Raw genomic sequence first — 24,262 nt, 5'->3', positions numbered from 1 at the left:
CCCATCCTGGTCAGTTGACGTTCTTTCTCCCAGTGTTGACACTACTCACCTTCTCTTGGTCACTGTGTTTGATGTGGCTTTCATGTCTATTGTCAGAACAGTGTTTGGTCAATTATATAGATGCAGAAACACAAAGCTAGACCCAGGAACCAGGACATGTTGAACGAGCTATGGCAACACTGTTTCCGCAGGCCATTCCTTACACTGTTTCACACCAACCGCTGTGGGAATCCTCCAGTCCTTGGACTCAAACATCCCTTCTAAGCCCAGCAAATGACATTAAGCACTCAGTGGTTGGCTTCCTGCCCAACTTCAGGGTGACGCTAGGCACATGCCAGGCAGCCTCATGAATGCTGCAGAACTAATGAGATGAAGGTGCAAACAGTCCACTGAATTCTCATAGAACCCCTTGCATTGGGTGGGATATGTGGATCCCAGGAGTGGCTGTCCGTGTCCAGAGTTCCCATGCTTCAACTCAACTCAGTCCTACCTTCAGGGGCTGTATGTAGTGGGTTGAAGTGTTCCTCCCTCCCCGAAGCTATGCCCAAACAGACTTGTAAATGTGACCTTATTTGGAAAAAGTGTCTTTGTAGAGTAATTAAATGAAGAATCTTGAGATAAGATCATGCTGGATTAGGATGGGCCCTAAATCCATTGACAAGTCTTTATAAGAAAAGAGAAGAGAAAACAGATACAGAGATGCAGGAGAGAAGGCCGTGTGATGATGGAAGCAGAGATGGGAGTGATGCAGCCATAAGCCAAGGAATGCCAGGAGCCACCAGCAACTGGAAAAGGCAGGAAGGATTCTCCCTTAAAGCTGTCAGAGGGAGTGTGACTCTGCCTATACCTTGACTTCAGAGTTCTGACCTCTAGAACTATGAGAGGATAAGTCCCTTTTGTTTTAAGCCACCAAGTTTATGGTAATTTGTTACAGCAGCTCTATGAGACTAACACAGGGGCTTGGAGCACCGTTCTCATTACAGCTGCAGGCCACTGGGACAAGCCTTCCTCCTCCCCCCATTGCCCTGAGGCTCCCTAGGAGTAACTTATTCCCTCCTTCCTTCCTAATTCAATCATCATTTAAGTAGCCACGGACTGTGTATATGAAAATGGATAAAAGACAGATGCTCCTTCAGTGAGAGAGAGAATGATAACATTAAGTGTTATGGGCTGAGTTATGTCTCCCCAAAATTCATACGTTGAATCCTAATCCCTAGTGCCTCAGAATGTGACTGTATTTGGAGACAGGGTCTTTAATGAGGTAATTAAGGTAAAATGAGATCATTAGAGTGGACCCCCTAATCCAATATGACTTGTGTCCTTATAAGAAGAGGAAATTAGGAGACACACACACAGAGGAAGGACCACAGGCAGACACAGGAGGAAGACAGCATCTACAAGCCAAGGAGAGAGGCCTCTGAAGAAACCAACCGTGCCACACCTTGATTCTAGCCTTCTAGCCTCCTGGAGAATTCTGGAGACTTCTAACCTCCAAATTGAGAGAAAATAAATTTCTGTGTACTTTGTACCACCCAGTCTGTGGTACTTTGTTATGGCAGCCCTAGCAGACTGGTACATTGAGGTAAGACCCAACCCAGCCCTTCCTGGAGGGGCCAAGAAAAGCTTCTGGAAGAGGTGACTTCTCGGCTGGGTCTGAAAGGATGGTAGGCTATCCCAGGAAGGGAGAGCACTGAAAGAGAACAGCTTGAGCAAAGACCCAGTGTCATGAAATAGCATGAAGTATGCAGGGAAATACAAGTCAACATTTTTCAAGGCAAAGGGTGAGTGAAGAATAGCAGGTGATGAGGTCTTGGCTAAAAGCCTGATGAGGCATGAAGACCTTTCTGTACATTCTCTCATGCCAGCCTTTTTCCTGGGGGCAGTGGGGAGCCACTGTATAGCTTGAAACAGGGAATGGTGTGTTCAGATGCCATTCTGGTGACAATGTGGGGCTTCTTAGGAGGAAGATAAGTCTAGAGGCAGAGCGACAAGTTGAATAACTGTGGTCAAGATGACCGTGGCCAATGGTGGCCAAGATGGAGAGATGAGAACACTTTAGGAGGTGAAATTGACTGGACCATTCGGCAGTAAAGAAGCAGAAATCTAAGTTACTAAAAAGTTTTAGCTTGTACAGTTGGTGACACTGCCCACCAAGGTGGTGGGATGAGGTGTGGTTGAGTTGACATTAAGTTTGCAGTCCCTTTGGGGAAAAAATGTCCAAAATTTCCCTTGGAAAATAGGTGGATTCTAATTTGGTGGTACTTATTTCAGAGTATCACATCACCTTCCTTTTCAGAGTGGACATAATCCCCCCATGATGATTCGGGTAATGCATTTTTATTACTCTTTCGTCAGTGTTCCTTCCCATGGTTTCTCAAGTTGCTAAAAGGCTTAGAGCAAGCGGCTGACCCCACAGAAAGGACAGGAGTTAGTTGGGCTACTCGGAGTCATTCTCCCCCTCCCACATGGAGACACAAGGCATGAGGACCCAGGTAGGGAAGCGGAATGCATCACAGAGATAGACAACAGCAAGGGTTCATGGACCCTCCTGGAAGCGTCTCCCACAAAAAATTTGCATGGAGTTTTAGAATGTTCCTGAACCTCCTGTGGCACATTCATGAGCATCCAGCACCCCAGGCTAGGAATGCCAATAGGAAGGAAAGTGCCCTGGAAGCGGCGGGCTGGTCAAAGCCCTGGCTTTGCGACTAATTTGCCATCAGCCTTGGGCAAGTTACTTGACTCATCTGGTTTTCAATATTCTTGTTAAACCCCTAGGATTCTGTTCTCTCTTTGATTGATGGCATTGATTCACAGAGCAGAGTAGTTCATACAGGCACCTAGAAAGTGATTTTGAATAAAATTTGGACTTGATTGTTCCCAGTACCCTAATTAAGAGCATATTATGACAAGAAGTAGAAATCTGTGTTCAAACCTGCCCCTTGTTCCATATTCATATGTTTCAAGGGTTCCACGAAAGCATAGTTGGGCACATGCAACAGGCTCAGACTTCCACTTTCTCACAAATGTTTCCAAGGACATATTTGATGTGTGCTTATTACTGACATTAGAGCAGGCTGTTCCTAGGGGGTTGTGAACAGGAAGCCCCTTGAGGGCTCCAGCTATTTCCAGGCATCTAAATGTAAAATTTTGAGTCGTCCAGCCAGGCTAAGACAGACCTCACAAACACGTTTTTTTATTGGGAACTGTACTAAAACAACATCAATCAAAACTTTGTGCCAAATCCACATTATCCCTCTCCCCCAACCAAATATAAAGTACCTAGATACCCATGTAGATAGTATATAAATCAGCATCACATTTGGTAACTTTTTCCAGAAATTTGTCTGTATGAAATCAAGGATCTAAATACTTGGACATATTCAGACAGACAGCTGAATGAATAAATAAGTAAAAAAGAAGATAGTCATTATACACAATGTATTTACATTCAAATGCTTGAACTAATCTTATAAACGAAAGATGGTAGATGTCTGTTTTGTCCTGTTCTACACCAACAGGTGGAAATGCTTTTTAATTTGCTTATTCATCACCCTAAACATTGCTTCACTAATGATATTCTCTTCCAAAACATTCTGTTATGCTCAGTTGCCTTCAGGATAAAATCCAAGCTGCTCAGTTTGCCATGAAAGACTATACCCAATATTTTGCAATAACCCATAAGGGAAAAGAATCTGAAAAAAATTATGTATGTATGTATAACTGAATCACTTTGCTGTATACCTGAAACTAACACAACACTGTAAATCAACCCTACTTCAATAAACAAAGCAACAACAAAAAACCAAAGATAATAGGAGAATAAAAGATATGCTTAAAAAAAAAATAAAGACTGTACTCCTGGTTCTTCAACCTCAGCCTCTGCTCTGTACCAATGTGGACCTTCCCTCCATTCCAGACAAATATATCTCCTCACATATACATGCATATTTGCTGTGCTTTTGCCTCTGCTCAGACCACCGCCTGGCACATCCCCACTGCTCCTCACCTGAGTCAGATCTCAACATGCAGATCTAGCTGCATGTCCCTCATTTCCTCAATGCGATTTCCTAGTTTCTCGACTGCAATGGTGAATTTTGTTTGCCTCCAAAACAAATGGACTCAGTGTGTTGCTTATGAAAACTCCTGGGAAGGACCCGGGAGGTGACGGGACCTAGTCTCCCTTGTTCTTGGCTGAGGAAAGAGTCTCAGACCCCAGATGGTGGCAGAAAAGGAAGGAAAGCCTATGAGTCTATAAGAGTGTAAAAACTGAGCATCCCTCTCAGTACAGAACCTAAACATTTACCCACAATATATGTATATTTATTCATTTACAAATTATATTAATGTACTACTGCAAGAATACACTGTACATGTGATGAAATATATAAAATAACATTTAAGAGGACTAGGTTAAATAGAAATATTGCTTAATATTTTTTATCCTAATTACAGTATTCTAACAGCCCATGGATTAGGTTGAATACTCTATTTGGATACCATGACCCCTGGAACAGCATCAGGCTCCTGTGCTACAGCAATAATAACAATTTCTGCTAACAATTCTGTGACTCTTTCCATTATGCTGAACCAAATTATAGGGAGTCACTCTTTTAGACAAAAATACTCCAGGCTATGAGTCTAAGAAACATTTATCAGGGCTCATATGTTGTCTGACTCTAGAAGGACACCATTTATATTTTCTGTGAATGGGGCCCCCTAACTTTGCTCAGGGCACAACCTGTGCAACTCTACATGGGGACTCTGTGAGTGCCTAATCAGAGACAGACCCTGAGGATGCTTTCCAAGGGACAGGCTTCACGTGAGCTGAGGGTGGAAAGGCGTGTTGATTACCTGCTGGCTCTCCCTACCACACCCAAATCTAGAGACCCTAATCACTATCAAGCGGTCTGCTCGAGTGGATAATAGATGGTGCCAGACATGTGACACTGATACAGAGCTGGAGCCACATAACCTGGTCAAAGACTGTAAGAGCTGAAATGGACTGTATTTCAGAGATGAGGAAACTTGGGTCCAAGTATGTTTCATAGTGAATCATTGACAAAGTCGTGTTAGAATTTCCTGGCCAGTGCTCTTTCCACAATATTACACCATCACATTAATAGCAGCTAACAGAACACTTATAATGTCTACTAACTATAAGGCATGGTGCCTAAAATAAAAATTATTATTTTATGGATGGTTCAAATTCATCACAATAAACAACAATAATTTAGGCTCCTAAATATTGAGCATTTACTATACGTCAGATACTATACTAAGCAATTTACATGGATTCTCTTATTCAATCTTCATAACCACCCTATGAGGAACATATCATTATGACATCCATTTTACCAATGAGAAAAGTGGTAAACAATTTAACAGAAATTAATTTGCTAAGCCAGGATTCAAACCATGCAACCTGACTTGAAAACGTGCTCTACAGCATACATATATATACTGCCTTCCATAATCAATGACATCAATTATGTGCAGGACAAATGGTGTTCATTTGTACCATTTTTCTTTGCAACTGTCATCGTCAGAATACTTTTTTCCTTTGTGTTAAATACCAGAATATTTTTTCTCTCTCTCTCTCCCTCTCCATCTCCATCTCCCTCTCTATCTCTTATCTCTCTTATCTCCATCTATATCTCTATCTCCTTTCCTCCCTCAGTCTCTGTCCCTCTCATCCCTCTTTTTCTTTCTCTTCCATACACATACACACACAATTAGGAAAACGTCTACAGGTCCTTCAATTTTAGCAGAAAGCAGCAAGAAATTCTTATAATCCCATCAGCAGATTCTGAACTGACAACTCCTCTTGGCTGCCTTACGACATGAATTGCAGCTCTCACTAGAGACTTTTCCTTCACTGGATCTCAGCCAATGACCAAGAAGCAGTTATTTCTTTCCTCTTATTATTTTCAAGAATTGTGTTTCTCTGTCTTTGCCCACAGGACAGTTGCACTTGGGTTGTGCTGCATTCATCTCTTATATTCAGTACCTGGCACGTAGTAAATATCTTGTAAATGTTGGAAGGAAGGAAGGAAGGAAGGGAGGGAGGGATGGATATATGAATGACTGTGTGAACACATTTTCTGGATCATATGTTCCTGGAGAAGAGGTCCACAGGTGAAGTGAGAATAACATCTCCATTCACTCAGTAGCTCTTGTCTAAACCCCTAGAGTCAAACTTGGCTCCTTCCCTTCCTTATACTACACATCAGACCCACCAGCAAAACCTCTGGGCTCTCTCTTCCCAGCAATCCCAATCTACTTGGCACCAGCTCCACTGTTGTCACCATAGTCCAATCCACCATCCTCCCCTGTCTAGTTTTTCAAGGGCCTCCAACCTGTCCTCCCTGCCTCTACCCTTTCTCTGCTGTAGTCTATCATCAAAAAGGCAGCCAGAATTTTCCTTCCAAAACCCTCTGATGACTCCCTTTATCACTCAGAGTAAAAGTGAAAGCTCTGTCAATGACTCATCAGGCCTAGGCGTGACCTGTGCCCACCTCCACCTCTCTGATCTCCCTCGCCACCATCCCCCCCCACGCCCCGCCTACCCTTACTCCTCCCATCCCTGCTCAGCATCATTCTCATCCCACTGTGGGAAGCCGAACAATGGCTCCCAAATAGGCCCATGCTCTAATTCCCAGAAACTTTTGAAGCAAAAGGGACTTGGCAGAAGTGATTAAATTAAGGATCTTGAAATGAGGAGATTAACCTGGATTATCTTGCGGGTCCAAGCTAATCACAAGTTTCCTTATAAGAGGGATGCAGAAGGAGTCAGATTGGAAGGCAAGGCGAAGCTTGGGGCTTCCCTGGAGGCCCAGTGGTTAAGACTCTGCGCTTCCACTGCAGGGGGCACGAGTTCGATCTCTGGTCGGGGAACTAAGAGCCTGCATGCTGCATGGTGTGGCCAAAAAAAACCGTGAAGCTGGACGCCAGGGAGAAAGGGAGATGTGACATGGGCCATGAGAAAAGAATGAGGACCACCTCTAGAAGACGGGAGGAAACAAATTCTCCCCTGGAGCCTCCGGAAGGAGCGCAGCTCTGCTGACTCCTTGTTTTAGCCCCTTAAGACTCATTTCCGATTGATCTCCAGAAGGTAGGAGAACAAATTTGTGTGGCTTGGAGCCACTGTGTTTGTAGTAATTTGTTAGGGCAGCAGTAGGAAATTAACACACCCGTTGTTTTGTTTTATGTTTCTTTATGGCACTATCACCACTCGGCATATTTTATATTTACTTCTCTATTTGTCCATCTGTTGTCTCTCCCACTACAATGCAAAGTGCTGGGGAGCCAGGCCTTTGTTTTCTTCATCGTCGTACACTGAGAACCTGGCGCAATAACTCTCCGTTGAATGAATAAATAAATGACATATTTTGACTAAGTAAGTAACAGGTCAACACCCTGAAATGGCCAAGCCTCAATAAAAAGTTGGTTGAATGCAGTTATTAACCTGCATGACATTTTCTCTGACTTGTCCAGACAGGTGGAAACATACACAAATGAGTACAGGTGTAGCTGCAGCCCAAGTGGTCTACACCAAAACAGCCCAGGAGGAGAACAACCCCAGAACACCAGCAACAAGCCTGCTAGGAAGATGGTGATCCCCATCCAATGCGAGGGTTCCAGCACCCCCTCTGCAGAGCTGGGAGGAGGGAGGAGCCTGGGCTGGTCACACGCACACCCTCCACTCCCACGCAAGCCCTGCAGCCCTGTATCACCTGTTTTCATATTACGCATTTCCCTCCCCATTGAATAAAGGACCGCAGTGGAGGTGGGCTGGGGGTGGAGAAGCCAGGATTATGACTGCCCTTCTTCTCTCTGAGTGATGCTGAGAATCTCTAAAAAGGAGTTCACACATAGGAGCTGAGGTTGATGGTACATTCTACGACCACTTAGTTAACATAACTATACTAAAAAGAATGTAAATGTAAAGAGTTAATTAGATCCAATATTTACTTTAGGGAACTACGGATCTTAAATAACTTAGGAACCACATGGTACTATCAAGTAGTTTTTCCTGTTGCTGGTACCAGCTGGAGATGCCAACACTTCTATTTCCTCCTACTTCTGTTTGGTTCAACGGCAGTGGCAGCCTAATTTCTGATGAAATCAACACTTTGCCAAACATGCAAATAATGGTTTGATGTGCCCGTAATGATGATGAAGGTCATGACGATGATGATTGATTCATCTTGTCTGTTGCAGGAAGTTGCAGGGATGCCTCTGTCTTGAGGAAAATACACCTAGTCCTCACTTTTAAAAAGCTGGGGTTTTTTTTTTTTGAAACTAACACAATGGTCATGTGACTATAATGGCTGGAATGCTGCTTGAATGCACCTGTTTGAATGTCACCTCCTCTGTGGAGTCTTTCCTTACTCCTTCGTCCACCCTTGGGCATTCCCAGAATACCCACAGCAGAACGCTCTCTCACTCCTCCATTTCACCAAAATTCACAACTTGCAAGTCTGTCTCCTGTACCACATTGTTATTTCTTGAGAGCAAGGGCTCTGTCTACACACCCTTCTTTCTCCCAAATGCTCAACAAAATCCCAGGCAAGGTTTGCCAGGTACCTAAATATGAACCAAATGCTCTTGGTGCTTTTGAAAAGGACCTTGTGTTAGAATAAAGGAGACACGATTTATACACCAAACAGCTAGGGAAAAATAGAAAATAATTATGTATCAAATTAGAAAATAAAGTGCATTTCATTAAAAGAGTTAATTGGAAACCAGAAAGGGGAGAAGTGAGTGTGGACTGGGGTTTTTATAGGTTCATAGAGTAATCATTTTTGTTGTCTTAACATAAAAATTTGTGTAAATATGTATTTGGGTGGGGAATGTTAGGGAAAACATCATCTTGATCTATAAAGATGATTTGTTTAGCCCTGAAATGATTTTTATGTTTTGATAATATTCATAACCATAATCTTTATTAGAATATCAGTCTAATACAAAGATCACCAAAGTTCTGTGTTTAAATATCCTAAGGGTTAAACATTAACACTGACACTAAGTGTCTTACTACTAGAGAAATAATTTTATCTCATCAGATATTTTAGTTACATTAGTGCCCAAAGGGCAAGCTTGGTGACAGAGGTAACATTTATTGACCATATATACAAAGTAATATCTGTGACCTTAGAAACATTAAGAAGGACCATCAATTTGACTTCAATAAGCATTAGTTTCGTTTTTCAAAATCATGATGATGAAGGAAATTTAACCAGACAGGAAAATGCACTTAACGTCTGTCACAAAGGATTTGAGCAACAATTTCTACTCCCTCATAAGTGAACTCTTAAAAAATGCTTTGCCTGTGGTATAGAGAAGTCAACGATTAGACACACACTTTAAATGCACTTACCAATTCTTGTTATTTTGAGCAGTCCTGGGTGAACTATGGAATGACTCATTCCATCAGCCCTACTCTTTAATATATATTGACCCCCAAGGACCATGACACCATGCATCTTTCCCTGGTCACTCAGAGCAAAATAAAACACCATCTGCGTGTGCAGGTGTGTCTGTCAGAGGCAGCCCTTACCTTCACAAAGAGGTTAATCTCAGGGTTAGTGGAAGCTGATTCGTTTTCTTCCGAAACGTCATCAGCAGAATAGCTGGTAGGGTAGTCCTCGCTGGTGGAGAAGGCTCTGCTGTGCTGGATGGTGAAGCTGGAAGGAGAAGGCAGATCTGCTTCCATCTCACTTCCGTTCTCCTGGGACTCCCCAGGTTGAGGATGCTGAGCCTCAGGATAGACATTTTCAGGCAGGAGGTATTCTCCTATTTCTTGTTGAAAAGAGGCTGAGGTGCTCTCCTGACCAACAACAGCATAAATGGCCACAGAGTCATACCCATGGGTTTCCAACTCAGTGGCATATAAATTGTCTTCTGCCTTCAAGTCGTCATGGACATCATTGTAAAGGGGACCTCCGTCTTCTGCTGGCTGGTCTGAATTCTCATATGCCCTCTCGTTTTGGATTCTGTCATAGATGGTGCTGTAGTCTTCATCATTCATGTTTATTGATTTGGTGGATCCTTTTGCAGGCAGACCTGAGTAGGTCTGAAATGAGGAAAGGGATAGAGGATGCTGTATCACCTTGCAGAGGAATCAACGGGCTTTTGAAACACAGCAACTAGCAACAGCTATCAATGACAGGTCTCTAACAATCATTTACCGGAGACTTTAATCGGCAAACCACAAGTCCATTGGACATGAGATAAAGCTTACACACTCAGTTAACTCCTTCACTCCTAAGGATATTTTCAAGCAGACTCTATAGTTTTCCTCATTGCCAGTAACTCCAAAATTCTGTGGATCAACTAGAGGTTGACTTGAATTATCTTCCCAGTATACATTGAAATTCTGAATATTTAGCCATTTGTCACTAAATAGGGTTCCCTCTTCTAATTGTCTCCAAATGTTGACAACATTCAAGAAGTCCCTGTAATTCGGTGGAGCACAATTCTTCACAATAGTAACTCATCTATGAATAGCTGAATTCATTACACAAAACAGTTGTTTGAGTATTGATGCCCTATGATAAATGTGCTACACATGCTCCAGTTAGGTAATGAATGCCATTTACGTTTCTTATCTGGAAACACCACTAGGTGATTAAATAACAGAAGGAAAAGAAGATAAATGCCCTTGTTTATGGTCATGTCAGTACAGATCACCCAAACTAAGGGACTCAAAGATTTATGGCTTTGAGTTTTATTATTTTCTCTTTGACCTGTGTGATCATCACAGTCAAGACACCTTCACAAAGATCCTCTTATGTACAGGATACTGAGTTGAGCACTAAACATTTGAGTTAGCAGATATATTCTCTGTCCTCAAAGGACTTCTAAAGCAAAGAACTGTATGCACAAAGTTGTCTAGTTGATGTCATCTACAGATGCCACGAATACACGGGCTCTTTGTTTTTTAAGCTGGTACTCTATCCTGCTAATTCCTGCATCCCTTCACCCACCACGTACATCGTTCTCTGTGAAGTGACAACCCAGATGGATTGTAAAGGGACTTTAGTGTCTAGAAATCATGTGAAAATTGAGAAGCAATGCAACTCTGGTTGACAGGTTCCAAAGCATCTGATGAGCATCTTATTGACAAAACTTCATTGTACCCTTGCCTCCAATGTTGCATCCAGGAATCTTCTGGAGCGAACTAAAGCAGTATTTCTAGAATTCAAGCTTTTGGGATAGATTAAAGAATAGATAAAGGGAAAGAGACCAGAGAGAGACTTTAAAGTCTATTGATGCTATCCCTTTCTTTTATTGAAAGGTGAGGTTTGATGGGTCCAAATACCTGATCGATTACCATAGTTCCCATAATCAGGTGTTTATAACTCAATGGAGAGCCAGTTCAAATCCTTCTCATAATTTTAGCACTGCAGAAAACCTAAAAGGTCATACAGTCTAACTGATTTTACATTTGAAGGCAGGCTGGAACCTAGAAAGGGGAAGCAAGTGGTCCAAGTTCACAAAGAGAGTTAATGATGGAGCTGCTTTTGGCTGTGATTTCCTAACCTCCAGCTCAGTGACCTTCCTGCCACTCACTCCCTTCTTAAGTCAGTGTTTTCCAACCTTTTTTATGATCATACAACCTTCCACTCCCACCCCATCCCTGAAGGATCCTTTTTAGGTATCTTTCCCGTGAAATTAAAATACTGCCAATATATTACATATCTGTTACATACTGTATGTACATCTGTGCTTTATACATCAAAAAAGAGTAAGTTTTTGTCCCTTAAGAACCAATTTTCACCCCTTTGGGGGTGATACTGCTCCTTTTGAGAATATGTGCTTCCACTGCTAGAACACTTCTAGATTATGTGCCATTCTGCAACAAGATTATGTGTCATTCTGCATCACTTCCAAGGAACAGTATTCTACAACGTGAGCTTATATATATCGCATGCTACCAGGTCCGCACCAAGATGACCCAGTGAGTCTGAGGAGGCTAGCTAAGCTTAGGGCCCAATACACAGGTATTTTATAAATTTGGTCCCCCTGTTATCCCATTTCAGGACACACCTATCATGATTTAGTTACAGGTTGTAACATGGAACCGGTCATCCCATTAAAGCATAAATCAGATCATCTCTCTTCCTACTCAGACTCCTATAATTGCTCTCCATTTCTTTCAGGAAAAGCCAAAGTCCTTACAGTGACCCTCAAGGCCCTATAAAATCTACACAAACTCTCCTACATCTGCTTTTCTCCCCCTTGTTTACCCTGCTTCAGAGGATATGGCTTCGTTGCTGTGCCTGGAATCCTCCAAAATGCTCCCATATTAGGATCTTTACATTGGCTGTTCCCTCTGCCGGGAATACACTTCCCTTGGATATCCGCATAGTCAACTCTCCAAAATTCTAAGTTTTTGCTTATGCATCCCTTCTCAATGAGACCACTCTAACTGTCTTGTGTAAAATGACAACCCATCCCAACTCCTATCTGTACCCCCTCCTCATTACTAAAAACCCTTACCTGACTTTCTATTTCTTTTTCCATAATACATATCACCTTCTAATAAGATATATACATTACTTATTTATTGTACATCTAGAGTTTGTGTTCTGTCTTCTCCTGCTAGAATGTAAATCCTGTATGGGCACAGATCTGTCTGCTTTTTCATTATTGTTTCAAGCACCTAGAACAGTGCCTGGCACATATTAGATTCTCAATACATTATTTGTTGAATAAATTTTTGTGATTGTTTGATGTCCATTTATCCTCCATTGGACACACAAACCCCATGACTGTTTTGCTCATCAGTGCATACCTAAAGTCTAACAGATATCTGACACATAATAGGTGCTTATTAAATATTTGTTTTTATAAACAACTAAAATGGAGGAGATGTATCTAGAATTCAAGTCCTTTTACTCCTGGTCCATTTTCTTCCTGTGTTATGTGCATAAGTGTTATTTCATTACTATATTGTAAACTCCTGCAGGAAGAAAACTAATACCTGGGTCTTCCACAGCACTTTGTATAAAACAAGTTGGCTTGTTTACTGATAAAAGAAAGAGTCTATCAACCAGTTAATCAACTGAAAGTATTTTGAGGGCTCCATATGGCTGTTACATATAACCTAAGAAAGGAAACAAGACATATATTCACTTGATTGAGAAGTTCTAAGAATGAACTTGTGTGCTTTCTGAAATACAAGTTTGCCTATATCACACCCATGTTTGGAAATTTTTGATGAAAGCAGGTACAGGAAGATGTGTGTTCCAAGACCTTTCACAAATGAAACCAAGCCTATCTGTCCAGCCAGCTTCTCCTTCAGCACTCCTTCAAATATCCTACTCTGCAGCAGAAACATTGCTCTTCCCTGGATATACTATGCCATTTCCTGCCCCTATGCTTTTGCACATATGTTGCCTCCACTGGGCAAAATCTACTCATTCTACTAGATACAGGCTATAAGTATACATAAAACGTGATCTTACCTGCATGTACAACTGAGGAAATTTACAAATTAGCTATTCCACAGAAAGGATCCAACTGGGACTACAGCAGCCCTGCCCATTGTCTTGGATAACTGTGGGACCAATGTCTAGTCTTCTGTTTTGTATGTACAAAGACTCAATTTGGTCAGTTTACACAGGGTTTTTCAAACATTGTAGAACTGAGTCACTCTAACTAAACTAAAAAAAAAAAAAAAAAATTCAGTTTAGCAACATAAAGGCCAATTTTTAAATTTACCCCCCAAAACATAACTGCCACATTGACTTGAATATTTGCTTGAGATAATAAGCATGATCTCTTCACGGTAGCAAAGTCTACATAGGGAATCAGTTAAGGTAATATCCTCATATTACTTTTATGTGATGTTTGTAGGATCTGAGGCAATACCCCTATTAAAAGTAGGGGTATTTTTAAAACCCAAAGTGATTTGTGCCTTTTCTTCTTATCTTGATCAGTCTTATTAGGGATTTTTAAATTTTCTTCCTTTTTCTTTTGAGAATATTTGACTTTATTAATAGTCTCTAGTGTGCATTTCTTTGCAATTTCATTAATTTCTGCTCTTATCTTTATTATTTCCTTTCTTCTCTTTTTGGTTTCACTTGTTTGCTGCTGTTTGCTTTTTATCCCAAGATAATTGTGATGGACACTTAAATCACTGGTGTTCAACTTTTCTTCTTTTCTAATATATGCATTTAAGACTATTAATTTTCCTCTAAGTACAGCTTTATCTGCATCTCACAAGTTTTCCTTATCATCCAGTTGAAAATACTTCCCATTTCTGTTTAGATTTTTTCCCTTTATCCATGAGTTATTTATAAATGTATTGATCAGTTTTAGAACAGTTGAAGATTTTCTAGTTATATTTTTTGTTGATTTTTAGCTTAATTTCACTGTGGTCAGACAATACAGTTGTTATGATTTTAATCTACTGAAATTTGTTTTGAGATTTGCTTTATGGCCCAGCATATGGCCAACTTTGGAAATATTCCATGTGCATTTGAAAATAACATGTGTTCCTCCATTGTCAGGTATAGTATTCTGTAGGTGATAATCAATTAGTGTTTGTTTATTTTTGTTACTCAATTATTTCATATTCCTATTGACTTTCATCTGCTTCTTCTATTAGGTATTGAAAAAGGAAAGTTAAAATCTTCCTTATGATCATGGATTTGTCTAATTCTTACTTCAGTTATCTCATTTTTTGCTTTATATATTTTTGAGGCTATATTATTGGATGCACACAGATTCAGAACTGTTATATAATCTTGGTAGATGGACTGTTTTTTCAGTAGAAAATGTCACTCTTTATCTCTAGCATTATTTTTTGCCTTCTTCTGATATCAGCTTTCTTTTGGTTAGTGTTTATGTATATATTTTCCCAAGTTTTTACTTTCAATTTTTGTGTGTCCTCATATATAAGCATTAGATAGTTATATTTTTATCTAGTCTAACAATCTTTGCCTTTGACTTTCACTAGGAGTACTCACTTGAGTTTAATATCAGTTCATTCCAGCCAATTTGAAATTCATCAAACCATAGACTTCTAGGACAGGAAGAGATAGTGAGGCCAGAGCTTATAACAGGTCTTGGAATGAGTGACTGGGCCCTGATATACCTAGTAAACCAGTGACTTAAAACATGACCCTCTAGGGACTTCCCTGGAGGTCCAGTGGTTAAGACTCCACGCTTCAACTGCAGGGGGCATGGGTTTGACCCCTGGCTGGGGGACTAAGATTCTACAAGCCACGCATGTGCACAGCCCAAAAACAAAAAAGAAAAATGACCCTCTAGCCTGAGATACAGAAATTAGCCAAACGAGCTTCAGGAAAATCAGCATAAATGAAACGGCTGGCCTCAGAAGAGCAAGAAAACAGTTACAGAGGGGGAAAGACTGGTGAGTTATTTTAAGAAAGGCAGGTTTATCTCCAATGCCAGGAACTCAGTTTGCTCTTCTGCCCTCTTCTCTCCACCTCACCCCTCCCCTCATCTCCACTTTTCCTCTCTCAGGAGCCACATACTGTCAATAAGCTAATTACTTACTCTCTCAGTAATAATTTCAATGCAAAGTCTAACCCAAAGGAATGGGTGGCTAGTGGTGAAAACTCGTTCTCCACTCTTCAGAGAAGATCTATTTCTCACTTCCTGTCTTCTCTACTTATTCACAGTTGTCTCATATGTAAAGTGAGCATAATAGTATGTGTTATTGAAGGATTTACTTAAATAATGTAGGTTAGAAGCTTATTGCAGTGCCTGGCTGGCTCTTAATTGGCATTATTATTGGTACTACTCTAGGCTTTATTCCTTAGATAACAATATAAATTCTTCTGTTATCTTTTTTGAGGAATAAGCAAACATTCTGGATTCATCTAAAGATATAAAATCTGAGATTATAAAAGGGCCTTATACCTAAGGGTCTATACCTAATCTGAGGTTATGAAAGGGCTGTTAAGATATGGCCCATGAATTTAAGGGTTTAAAATCTGACTGAATGTAAGATATAATATTCCAGCAAGAAAAGTTAATTAACAACATGAAGTACTATGTTCAGTGACAAATAAGTGGGATTGATCTTAGGAGCTGTAGGATTTCAGAAGAGGGTGAGGTCATCTAGGCTGGGGGTGAGGAACAGGGAAAGTGAGTACCTTAGGTGATAGAAGAGACCCAGGGACAATGAAGTGGAGAAGGGGGATTAAGGTATGAAATATGATGCAGAATCGAGAATTCACAATGATGGAGATAAGCCAGATTGGATGGAGTATGTGGATTCCAGAAAAAATAGAGAAGATGGCAGTACTGGGCTAGACTGTGGATAGCCTTGAATGCCAAGATCAGAAATCTGAGGTTTATGTTCATAGGATGATATCAAGGATGGGCAGACACATAACACAGAAAGTCGTTCAATTTCACAATCATTTACACTCCAGCTGGCTTCAAGACAGAGACAGGTGTTCGGAGAAAACCATTTCCAGTAGCTGGTGTTGCTTACTGGAGCAACTTGGTCTACTGTCACATCACAACGTGGCAACCACTTTTCAATATGGGCACAGGGAGGGGACTGTGTAGAAGGCACCTGAGAACTTCAGATGGTTCTGCTGATTTATTTCAGTCACTGTGAATGTACCCCGCTCCCATTTACCTCTCCTGGCACTCTCTCCCCCTTGGAGCTCCCTCAAACACCATTCCCAGCTGGTCACTGCATAGCTTTATTTTCGTAACCTTCATCTAGTTGTTCCAACATTTTGAATTTCATTCCTCACAATTCTGACTCTGCCATTATACCCACCATAGGTATCTCTTAAAATTTTACTGCACTTTCTTACTTTTCAAATTGTGAACAGTCATCCATATCTTGACTCGTCATTACATTAGTTGGTTCACCTCGGTGCTGTCTACTTTATACAATCTGGGAAAAGTCCTAAAGGTCCTAGAAGCCTGAGTAGAAGTTATTTATGATGTTTTATTACTTAGAGGAAATGAATACAGAAAATAGGAAAAGGGTAATATTAAACATTGGGAGGATGAGACAGATGGGATGCTCTTCACTCAAACAATTTAACATAAATGAAAGGGACAAGGTTATTTAACTAATTTGATTTAAAAAATTGAACATGGAAAAATGACATCATTTTTAAAATTGGATGAACTATATACCCTTAAGCCCTCAGGCAGGGAAACTCTTGCTTCATCCTCTCCCTGCCCCTGGCACTGTCGACTTACCCAGGCTGGGACTACACACTCAACCACAGGGTCCCACCCTCAGGGATATCTCCCATCTGTCCCCTTGCCCTTCCTCTTTATTCAAACTGGGTCTAGTTTTCTCACTCCACTTCCTCCCTCTGCTGTCTCCAACATGACCAAAGTCTGACCCCTTAGTAGCTATCACTTCTCTAGAACCTTCTATCACTTCTCTAGAACCTTTAGTACAGGAAAAAAGCAACTTGAAGCAGATGAATTTGCAGATGTCCAAAGACCTAGATGCCCAGATAGTCCGTTGAGAAGAGAGGAAAGGAGAGATGGGCATCCCTTTAGCTGGGCTTTTGCAGACAAGGATAAAGGCGTGCTGCATCAGTGTTGAAGGAACTTGAGGAAATATCAAGTTTACTTAGTAACTTAATGGAGTATTACTGGGCTATTTTTTTTTTATCTCCATCATTCTGCCTAAAGGGAATGTGCCTTCTTTCCGCCATAGACAACTTGACTCCACTGAGCTCTCTCACTCCACTTTCTTCCAGTACATTTCCCCATCTTTGGAGATTTTACTTTGTGGTTTGAGAGGTTTTAAGGTTTTACCGTTTGGGGATTTTTTTTTTTTTCTCCAAAGACATCCGGGAAGTTTGATTCTGTATTATAAAACCAAAGGCAATCTATCTCAGTAATGCTCTGAGTCATCACTCTGTACATTGTGTACTTCTCTAGATAGTCATCCCTCGGTATCTGAGGGTATTGGTTCCAGGACCCCCTGGGGTTACCAAAATCCACGGATGCTCAAGTCCCTTATGTAAAATGGAGTATAGTCGCCTTCTGCATCCTTGGATTCTGTATCTGTATAACAGATACAGAGCAGACTGTATAACAAATATAATGTAAATTGCTACTCTGAGCCATCCAGAAAAGATGGAGAAAGAGCTGTGGGCTTTGAAAATGAAACTTGAGGAATAATTCCACTGGCTTGGGTACAAATGCCCGAGTAAGCTGTCCTTTCATACTTTGGTTTTACATTTTCTAAACAGTATTGCCCAAGGACACTGCCCTTAAGTTACTCCACAAGAAACACACTTACTGAGAAATAAGTACACAGCGGTCATTTTCAGCTTCTTAGGTTCTTGCTGTGGCATCAAAGATGTCTGTGTTCTTTATATTAACGAGACTTCTTTCCATTATGTCATTCATGCTTATTATAAAAAAAAAAGATGATAAGAATCATCTGTAATTCCACTACCCAAAGGTACTTATGTTAATTTTCTCTTACTCCTTTTCTACCTGTATGTTTATATTTTCAATTGGAATCATAGTTGTCTTTGTATTCTGCTTCTAAAAAAATTGACATTATACAGTGTATATACATGGAATTTAAGCATATTTATATAAGACCAGTATTTTTCAGACAGTCAACTCAAATATTAGCTGATGTAATTTGTCAGTGTAGAAGATTCAAAGATATTTTTCTTTACTGTCTAGCCAAAAGACTTTTTAAAAGGCAAAGGATTTTGTTTAAGTAAGGGGTTGGCCCAACTAACGGGACAATAACATGGGACACTCTTTCCTTCTTCTTGCCTCCGTGCACTTCCCAGGCTGTGACATGGTGACTCTACAGTAACATTGGGTGATATTCACAGCAGGGCAGGCCTCACTGAATGCTTTGCAAGGGATTTCAAGACTGCCTATGATTTTCCTTTAAATATCCCTATCTGCAGATAACATACTCAATTTATCTACACACGTTTAAATTCTCTTTTGGTTTTAGTTTATTTGGGTGCAGAGTGGGCAGACCTGGGGAGCAGAGATGGGAAATTATGGCATTGTGGGGTGAGAAAAAACAACTTGAGGTTAATTGAAGTGTTTCTTGTTTATAAAAATTATGAAGATGAAGGGGGAATGTTTTAGCAACATGCAACATGGGGTAAGGGAAACTTTGGTGCCAAACAGACCTGGGTGCAAATGTGGACTCTGCCACTTACCTTTTCTGAGGCTTGGTTTCCTTATTTGTAAAAATGTAAATAACTCCTTCCTCAAAGTGTTGGTGGAAAGTCTAAATGAAAAAGATACGTGTGAAGCCTCAGAGCCTGATAGATTAGACAGGCGTGTTCAGTGTTAGTTTCCAATCCTTCTCCCACAGCTAAGCTGCATTGGTTTGAGAGCTCAGAATGAAGAGATTCTGGAGGGGAAAAAAATATGTATAAGTAACATCCTGACATGTTAGTATGTTAATGGAACTTAGTTCTACTCTGAATCGTATTTACTATCATGTATTTTTGGAGTTATTTTCTTTCCATAACCCTGATACCTCCTCTAAATCATAATTATATTTTGCACTTTGTAGTAACTGCAAACTTAAAAGACATTTACAGACAGTATTTTGCATGATGTGGCCAAGAACGCAGTAAGGCAAGTATTACCAAATCCGTTTTATAGATTTGAAAGCCATGGCTCAGGTTGCTTTTCTGGTGCATGTTTATAACACTAAGATTAGGGCCCAGGTCCCCTAACAGCTGCCACTGAACTTCATCCATAGCTCAAGATTGCTGTGATCATTAAAAGTTTAAAATGTATGCTCTGCAAAGTATCTCTGTAGAGTAAGGGAAAATATCAGATGTCTATAACTGAACCAGAATGATAGATTATGCAATAACAATGAACATGTTTTTACCAAAGGCAAACACAATATGCAAGAAGGATCAAGTTGAGAAACCCTCAGGATTTGGAAAACTGTTTTCTTTCATTCATAGTCCACTAGGGGGCACTATTACCCGCTCTCAGTGCGGACCTGGCACCACCTCATGAGCTGTTTCCTTCTTCCAGTCTAAAAAGCTAGGTAAATATTGCAAGTTTACAGATTCCCTGGTCTAAGGGCTTTTTTCCCATTTCCCTATTATTTTGCTTTGAGGATAAGGTGCCTCAAATTCAAAACATATGTTTAAAATATTTTATCTATATATGTCCTATTAGAGCTCAATTCCCTCCCTTTAAAAAATTCCTTACAGTTCATTTAACATGTATTAAATTTTAAAATAAAGAAGAAAGGAGCTCATGAGGACCATTTGATCTTCACAACAACCCTATAGGGCAATTCGTTTTTCTATTTTACACCCGAGGAAACAATTTCAGAGAAATTTTCCTAGAGTCAATCTACAAACTCCCTTTGAATGTGTTTTACTCCTGCTCTGGTTCATTTTATTATCTAAGTAACTAAGCATTCATAACATTTTACCCCAAGTCTTAGCTCCTAACACTGATAATGTTCAAATCGAATAGAAAAAAAAGTAGTGATAACTGTCTAAATTCTGGATTGTCCACACCAAAATTCGAATGGTTTCATTTTGTGTATGTGTATACACATTTGTCTATATACACATAAAATTACATTTGTACCCAATTTCCATACCAACATTTTGTGGCACTTTTGGTGTCCTGGGTCTTGATGTGTGCAGTTTCTTTACTGTCACTGAAGAGAATCTGCATGATTTTCTTCAGTACTAATAATTATGGCACATAGTGTCTGTCTTATTAGTTCTACATCCTGAGGTCTCAAACTAAAAGCTAAGGAGTCTCCTTGAATGAATGAACATTATCTATCTATCTACACAATCTTCTATGTGTACAGCGTACAGGATTGGGGAACATGAGGTCACTGCATTTTCCATCTTTCTCTCTTATTTGGACTGTCACTCTAGTCCAAAGGTTGCTTTCTCTCTCTCCTACCACCACCTCTCAATCTAACTCTTGCTTTTTAGCAGGGTAAGTAACCTACAATGCAGCTAAGGTTACGTGTCTTCCTCCCTCTTTCCTATCTATTGCTTATGATCCAGATAGGTGATGCCTTCCCATGAAGCCCTCTCCCATCTCTCCAGACTTTGTTTTCATGTCTGATGGCACAAGCATCATATTCTACCTATTAAAATAGCCTCGCCTTATTTCCCTCCCCAACACCTTTTTTATCCTGCACCACTTCTTGAGGACAATAGCCATACCTTACTTATCTTTACATCCCCTAATGCCATGCTTCTTAAGCTTGAATGTGCATAAGAACTCTATGGGGATCTTGCTGAAATACTGATTCTGATTCAGTAGGCCTGGGGTGGGGCCTGAGACTCTGCATTTCCCAGAGAATATTAATACTACAGGTTCATGGGCCACGCTTTGAGCAGCAAGGCACTTGCACAATGTTTTGCACATGGCAGGTGTTAACTCACATGTACTAGAAAATTAAAAGTTAGAAAGCAAATGCAAAGACAATGAGATAGCACTACACAACCACCACTATGGCAACATCAGTTGTTGGTACGGACGTCTAGAGTGCCTGGATTCTCATAAAATGGGGATTTAAAATAGCGTACCTACTTTAAGTAAAGATCTGGCTGTCTTTTTTTTTTTTCTTTTTTTACAAAATTATCATATACTTACCCTATATCTAGTAGTTCCTCTCTTAGATATTTGCCAAAGAGAAATGAACACACACGTCCACAAAAAGACCTGTACAAGAATGTTCAAAACAGCTTTATTCACAACAGCCAAAAACTGAAAATACTCCCGGTGTCCATTAACTGGTAAGTGGATAAATAAACTGTGGTATATCTGTACTGTGCAATGCTGGCTACTATTTCAACACCATGGAATACTGGCTTGGGTTCTCCCGTGAGGTTGCAATTATGTAAGGTAGAGCTGCAGTCATCGGAAGGCTTGCCTGGGGCTGCAGAACTTGCTTCCAAGATGGCTCACTCATCTGGCTGTTGGCAGGAGGTCTCAGTTCCTTCCCACATGGTGCTCTCCATGGAGCTGCATGAGTGTCCTAATGACATGGCCACTGACTTCTGTCACTGAGTGATCCATGAGAGAGGACTGCTGTGGCCTTGCCTGGCTCCAACCTGCTGCCAGGGCTGTCTTGAGGCTTTCTTGGTCAATGTTGGGCCAAAGACTCCTAATAAAAAGGTATGAAGTGCTGATACACACAACAACATGGGTAAATTTCAAATGCATCATGTTAGGGAAACAACCAGACACAAAAGAGTACTTATTATATGATTTTATTCCTTTTATGTGATGTTACAGAGGGTAAAACAAATCTATAACTTTTTAAAAAGTCAAACAGTGGTTGCCTGGGGACAGGGGTAGACAGGAAGGGTTATAAAGGTACTTGCCCAGGGGAATGAAACGTCGTGTGTTTTGACAGGACTTTGAATTACACAGGTGTATGTATTTGTCAAAACTCAGAACAGTATGCTTTAGATTTGTACATTTTAGTCTTTGTAAATTTTATTTAAAAAGAATAACTCTAAACAAATTCTGTACTACCATTATTGATATGCTGCTGCTGAAATGTTTCTAAGTGAAGTGTACTGATAACAATGACAACGGACATTGAAATGCATCAAACAATAAGATGAATTGATGGATGAACAGATGGCTAGATACATGCGTAAAGTAAGTACAGAATGTGTTTACAGTTGATTCTTGAACAATGTCAGGGTTAGGGGTGCCAACCTTCCGTGCAGTCAAAAATCTGATTATAACTTCCTTTATAACTGTATCCATGGTTCCACATTCATGGGTTCCATCAACTGCAGATTGTGTAGTACTGTAGTACTATTTCTTGAAAAAAGCCTGTATATATGTGGACCCACGCAGTTCAAAGCCACATTGTTGAAGGTACAACTATACTGCAGAATCTAGATGGTGGGCATATGGGTGTTTTTTAAGTTTTCTGAATGCTTGAAAATTCTCAAAATAAAATGTTTAAAAGAAAACAACCTACAACAGTGAGGAGACACTTCTGCTTATATCTGTACCCCTGATCCCAGCTCAGGGCTGATGCCTCTAACATCTGTTTGAAGAGGCCCTGACAGCACTGTGCAGCTCACCACCTGTGCAGAGAGAAAAAAATCAGGTGTGCACTCGGACAGATGGAGAGCGACATGGCAAAGGTCTAGAAATACTGGTCGACGTGGGACCTTCAGTTACTTACAGAGGATCTAAGCCTCCTGAAGAACACAGACCAACATGGACTGAAGCTGCCAGTGGCAACCAGAGTGGCTGGGAGAACAGGAGAGAGAAAATCTGAGACCTGTTCATCATTCCAGGCCATACATGATTCACAAATACCCTAATGAAATGTCTTGGTGGTTAAAATTTAACATATGTTGACATAGTTAACTTAGAAATGTCTGCAATTCTATGTATAAATCTAACTCTTTAGTACTTTTTGTTCATTTAATCCATAGTCTTTCTCCTGGGTTAATTTGAAATGGCAACCTTCTTTGTTAATTGATTTCAGGTAGATATCAGCGATGTCATTCATTGCTGGATTAACCAATGGGATGTAGGCGCCTCTTCTTACTGAGTGGAACACTGATCCCCAAAGCTGGCTTACTACTAGAATCACCTGGGGAGCTTTTAAAGCCAGGGTGATGCTGGCCCCCCTAGGACAGTTGAAACCACATGGGAGGGCGGGTAGGAGAGAGGCCTGGGCATCTGTACTTTTTATTTTTATTTGTTTATTTATTTTTTTGGCCACGCCATGCAGCTTGCAGGATCTTAGTTCCCTGACCGGAGATCAAATCTGTGCCCCCTGCAGTGGAAGCTTGGAGTCTTAACCACTGGACCGTCAGGGAGTTCCCTCCCCTGTACTTTTTTAATGCTCTCCTGGTGAGTTTAATATGTGTCACATAACTAGACCTTAAATTTTCAAAGTTAAAAAGTTTTCAAAGGGACTGCAAAGAAGATAAAATTTTACTTAAAAAATGCTGTTTTGGGTAAAGGTTTTTAAGTTTTGTGGGCATCTTTTTCTTCCAACTCTTAGAGATACATATCAAAGTGCGATATAGGTTGATGAGTTCTCATTAAAACAGAACAAACTTCAGCTTTAGATTCCCAGAATTAATAAGATCTCAGTGGCAGAAATTAGTTTAATCCTATGGAAACTGACATCTAGGAGAACGCTACCAGTGTCCCAAATTCTGATGTGTGTATATCTGATCAGCATAGCTGGATTACCTTAAAGGTGGGCTCAGCACGCGTTTAGGGCAGATGCCAAAATATATATTTGGAAAAAAATTTA

General features: G+C 40.5%; 1 protein-coding gene across 1 annotated transcript in view; it reads right to left on the bottom strand.

Moving 5' to 3' along the window:
• Window positions 1–24,262, bottom strand: part of LOC309637614 (chloride intracellular channel protein 5-like) — a 53,575-nt gene that overhangs the window by 14,525 nt on the left and 14,788 nt on the right. Inside the window, exons 2-5 of the mRNA XM_082412512.1 lie at window positions 19,258–19,366; window positions 18,272–18,335; window positions 13,473–13,670; window positions 9,560–10,075 (exon numbers count right to left, since the gene is read on the bottom strand). Coding sequence (XP_082268638.1) covers window positions 9,560–10,075; window positions 13,473–13,478 — 522 coding nt within the window. The 5' untranslated portion in view covers window positions 13,479–13,670; window positions 18,272–18,335; window positions 19,258–19,366. The remainder of the gene's footprint in view (window positions 1–9,559; window positions 10,076–13,472; window positions 13,671–18,271; window positions 18,336–19,257; window positions 19,367–24,262) is intronic.

This window comes from Balaenoptera physalus (genome assembly GCF_965194825.1).
Source record: "Balaenoptera physalus genome assembly, chromosome: 11".
Taxonomy (NCBI): domain Eukaryota; kingdom Metazoa; phylum Chordata; class Mammalia; order Artiodactyla; family Balaenopteridae; genus Balaenoptera; species Balaenoptera physalus.
Note: the sequence above shows the minus strand (reverse complement) of the source record. Positions and strands in the feature narration are given on the sequence as shown.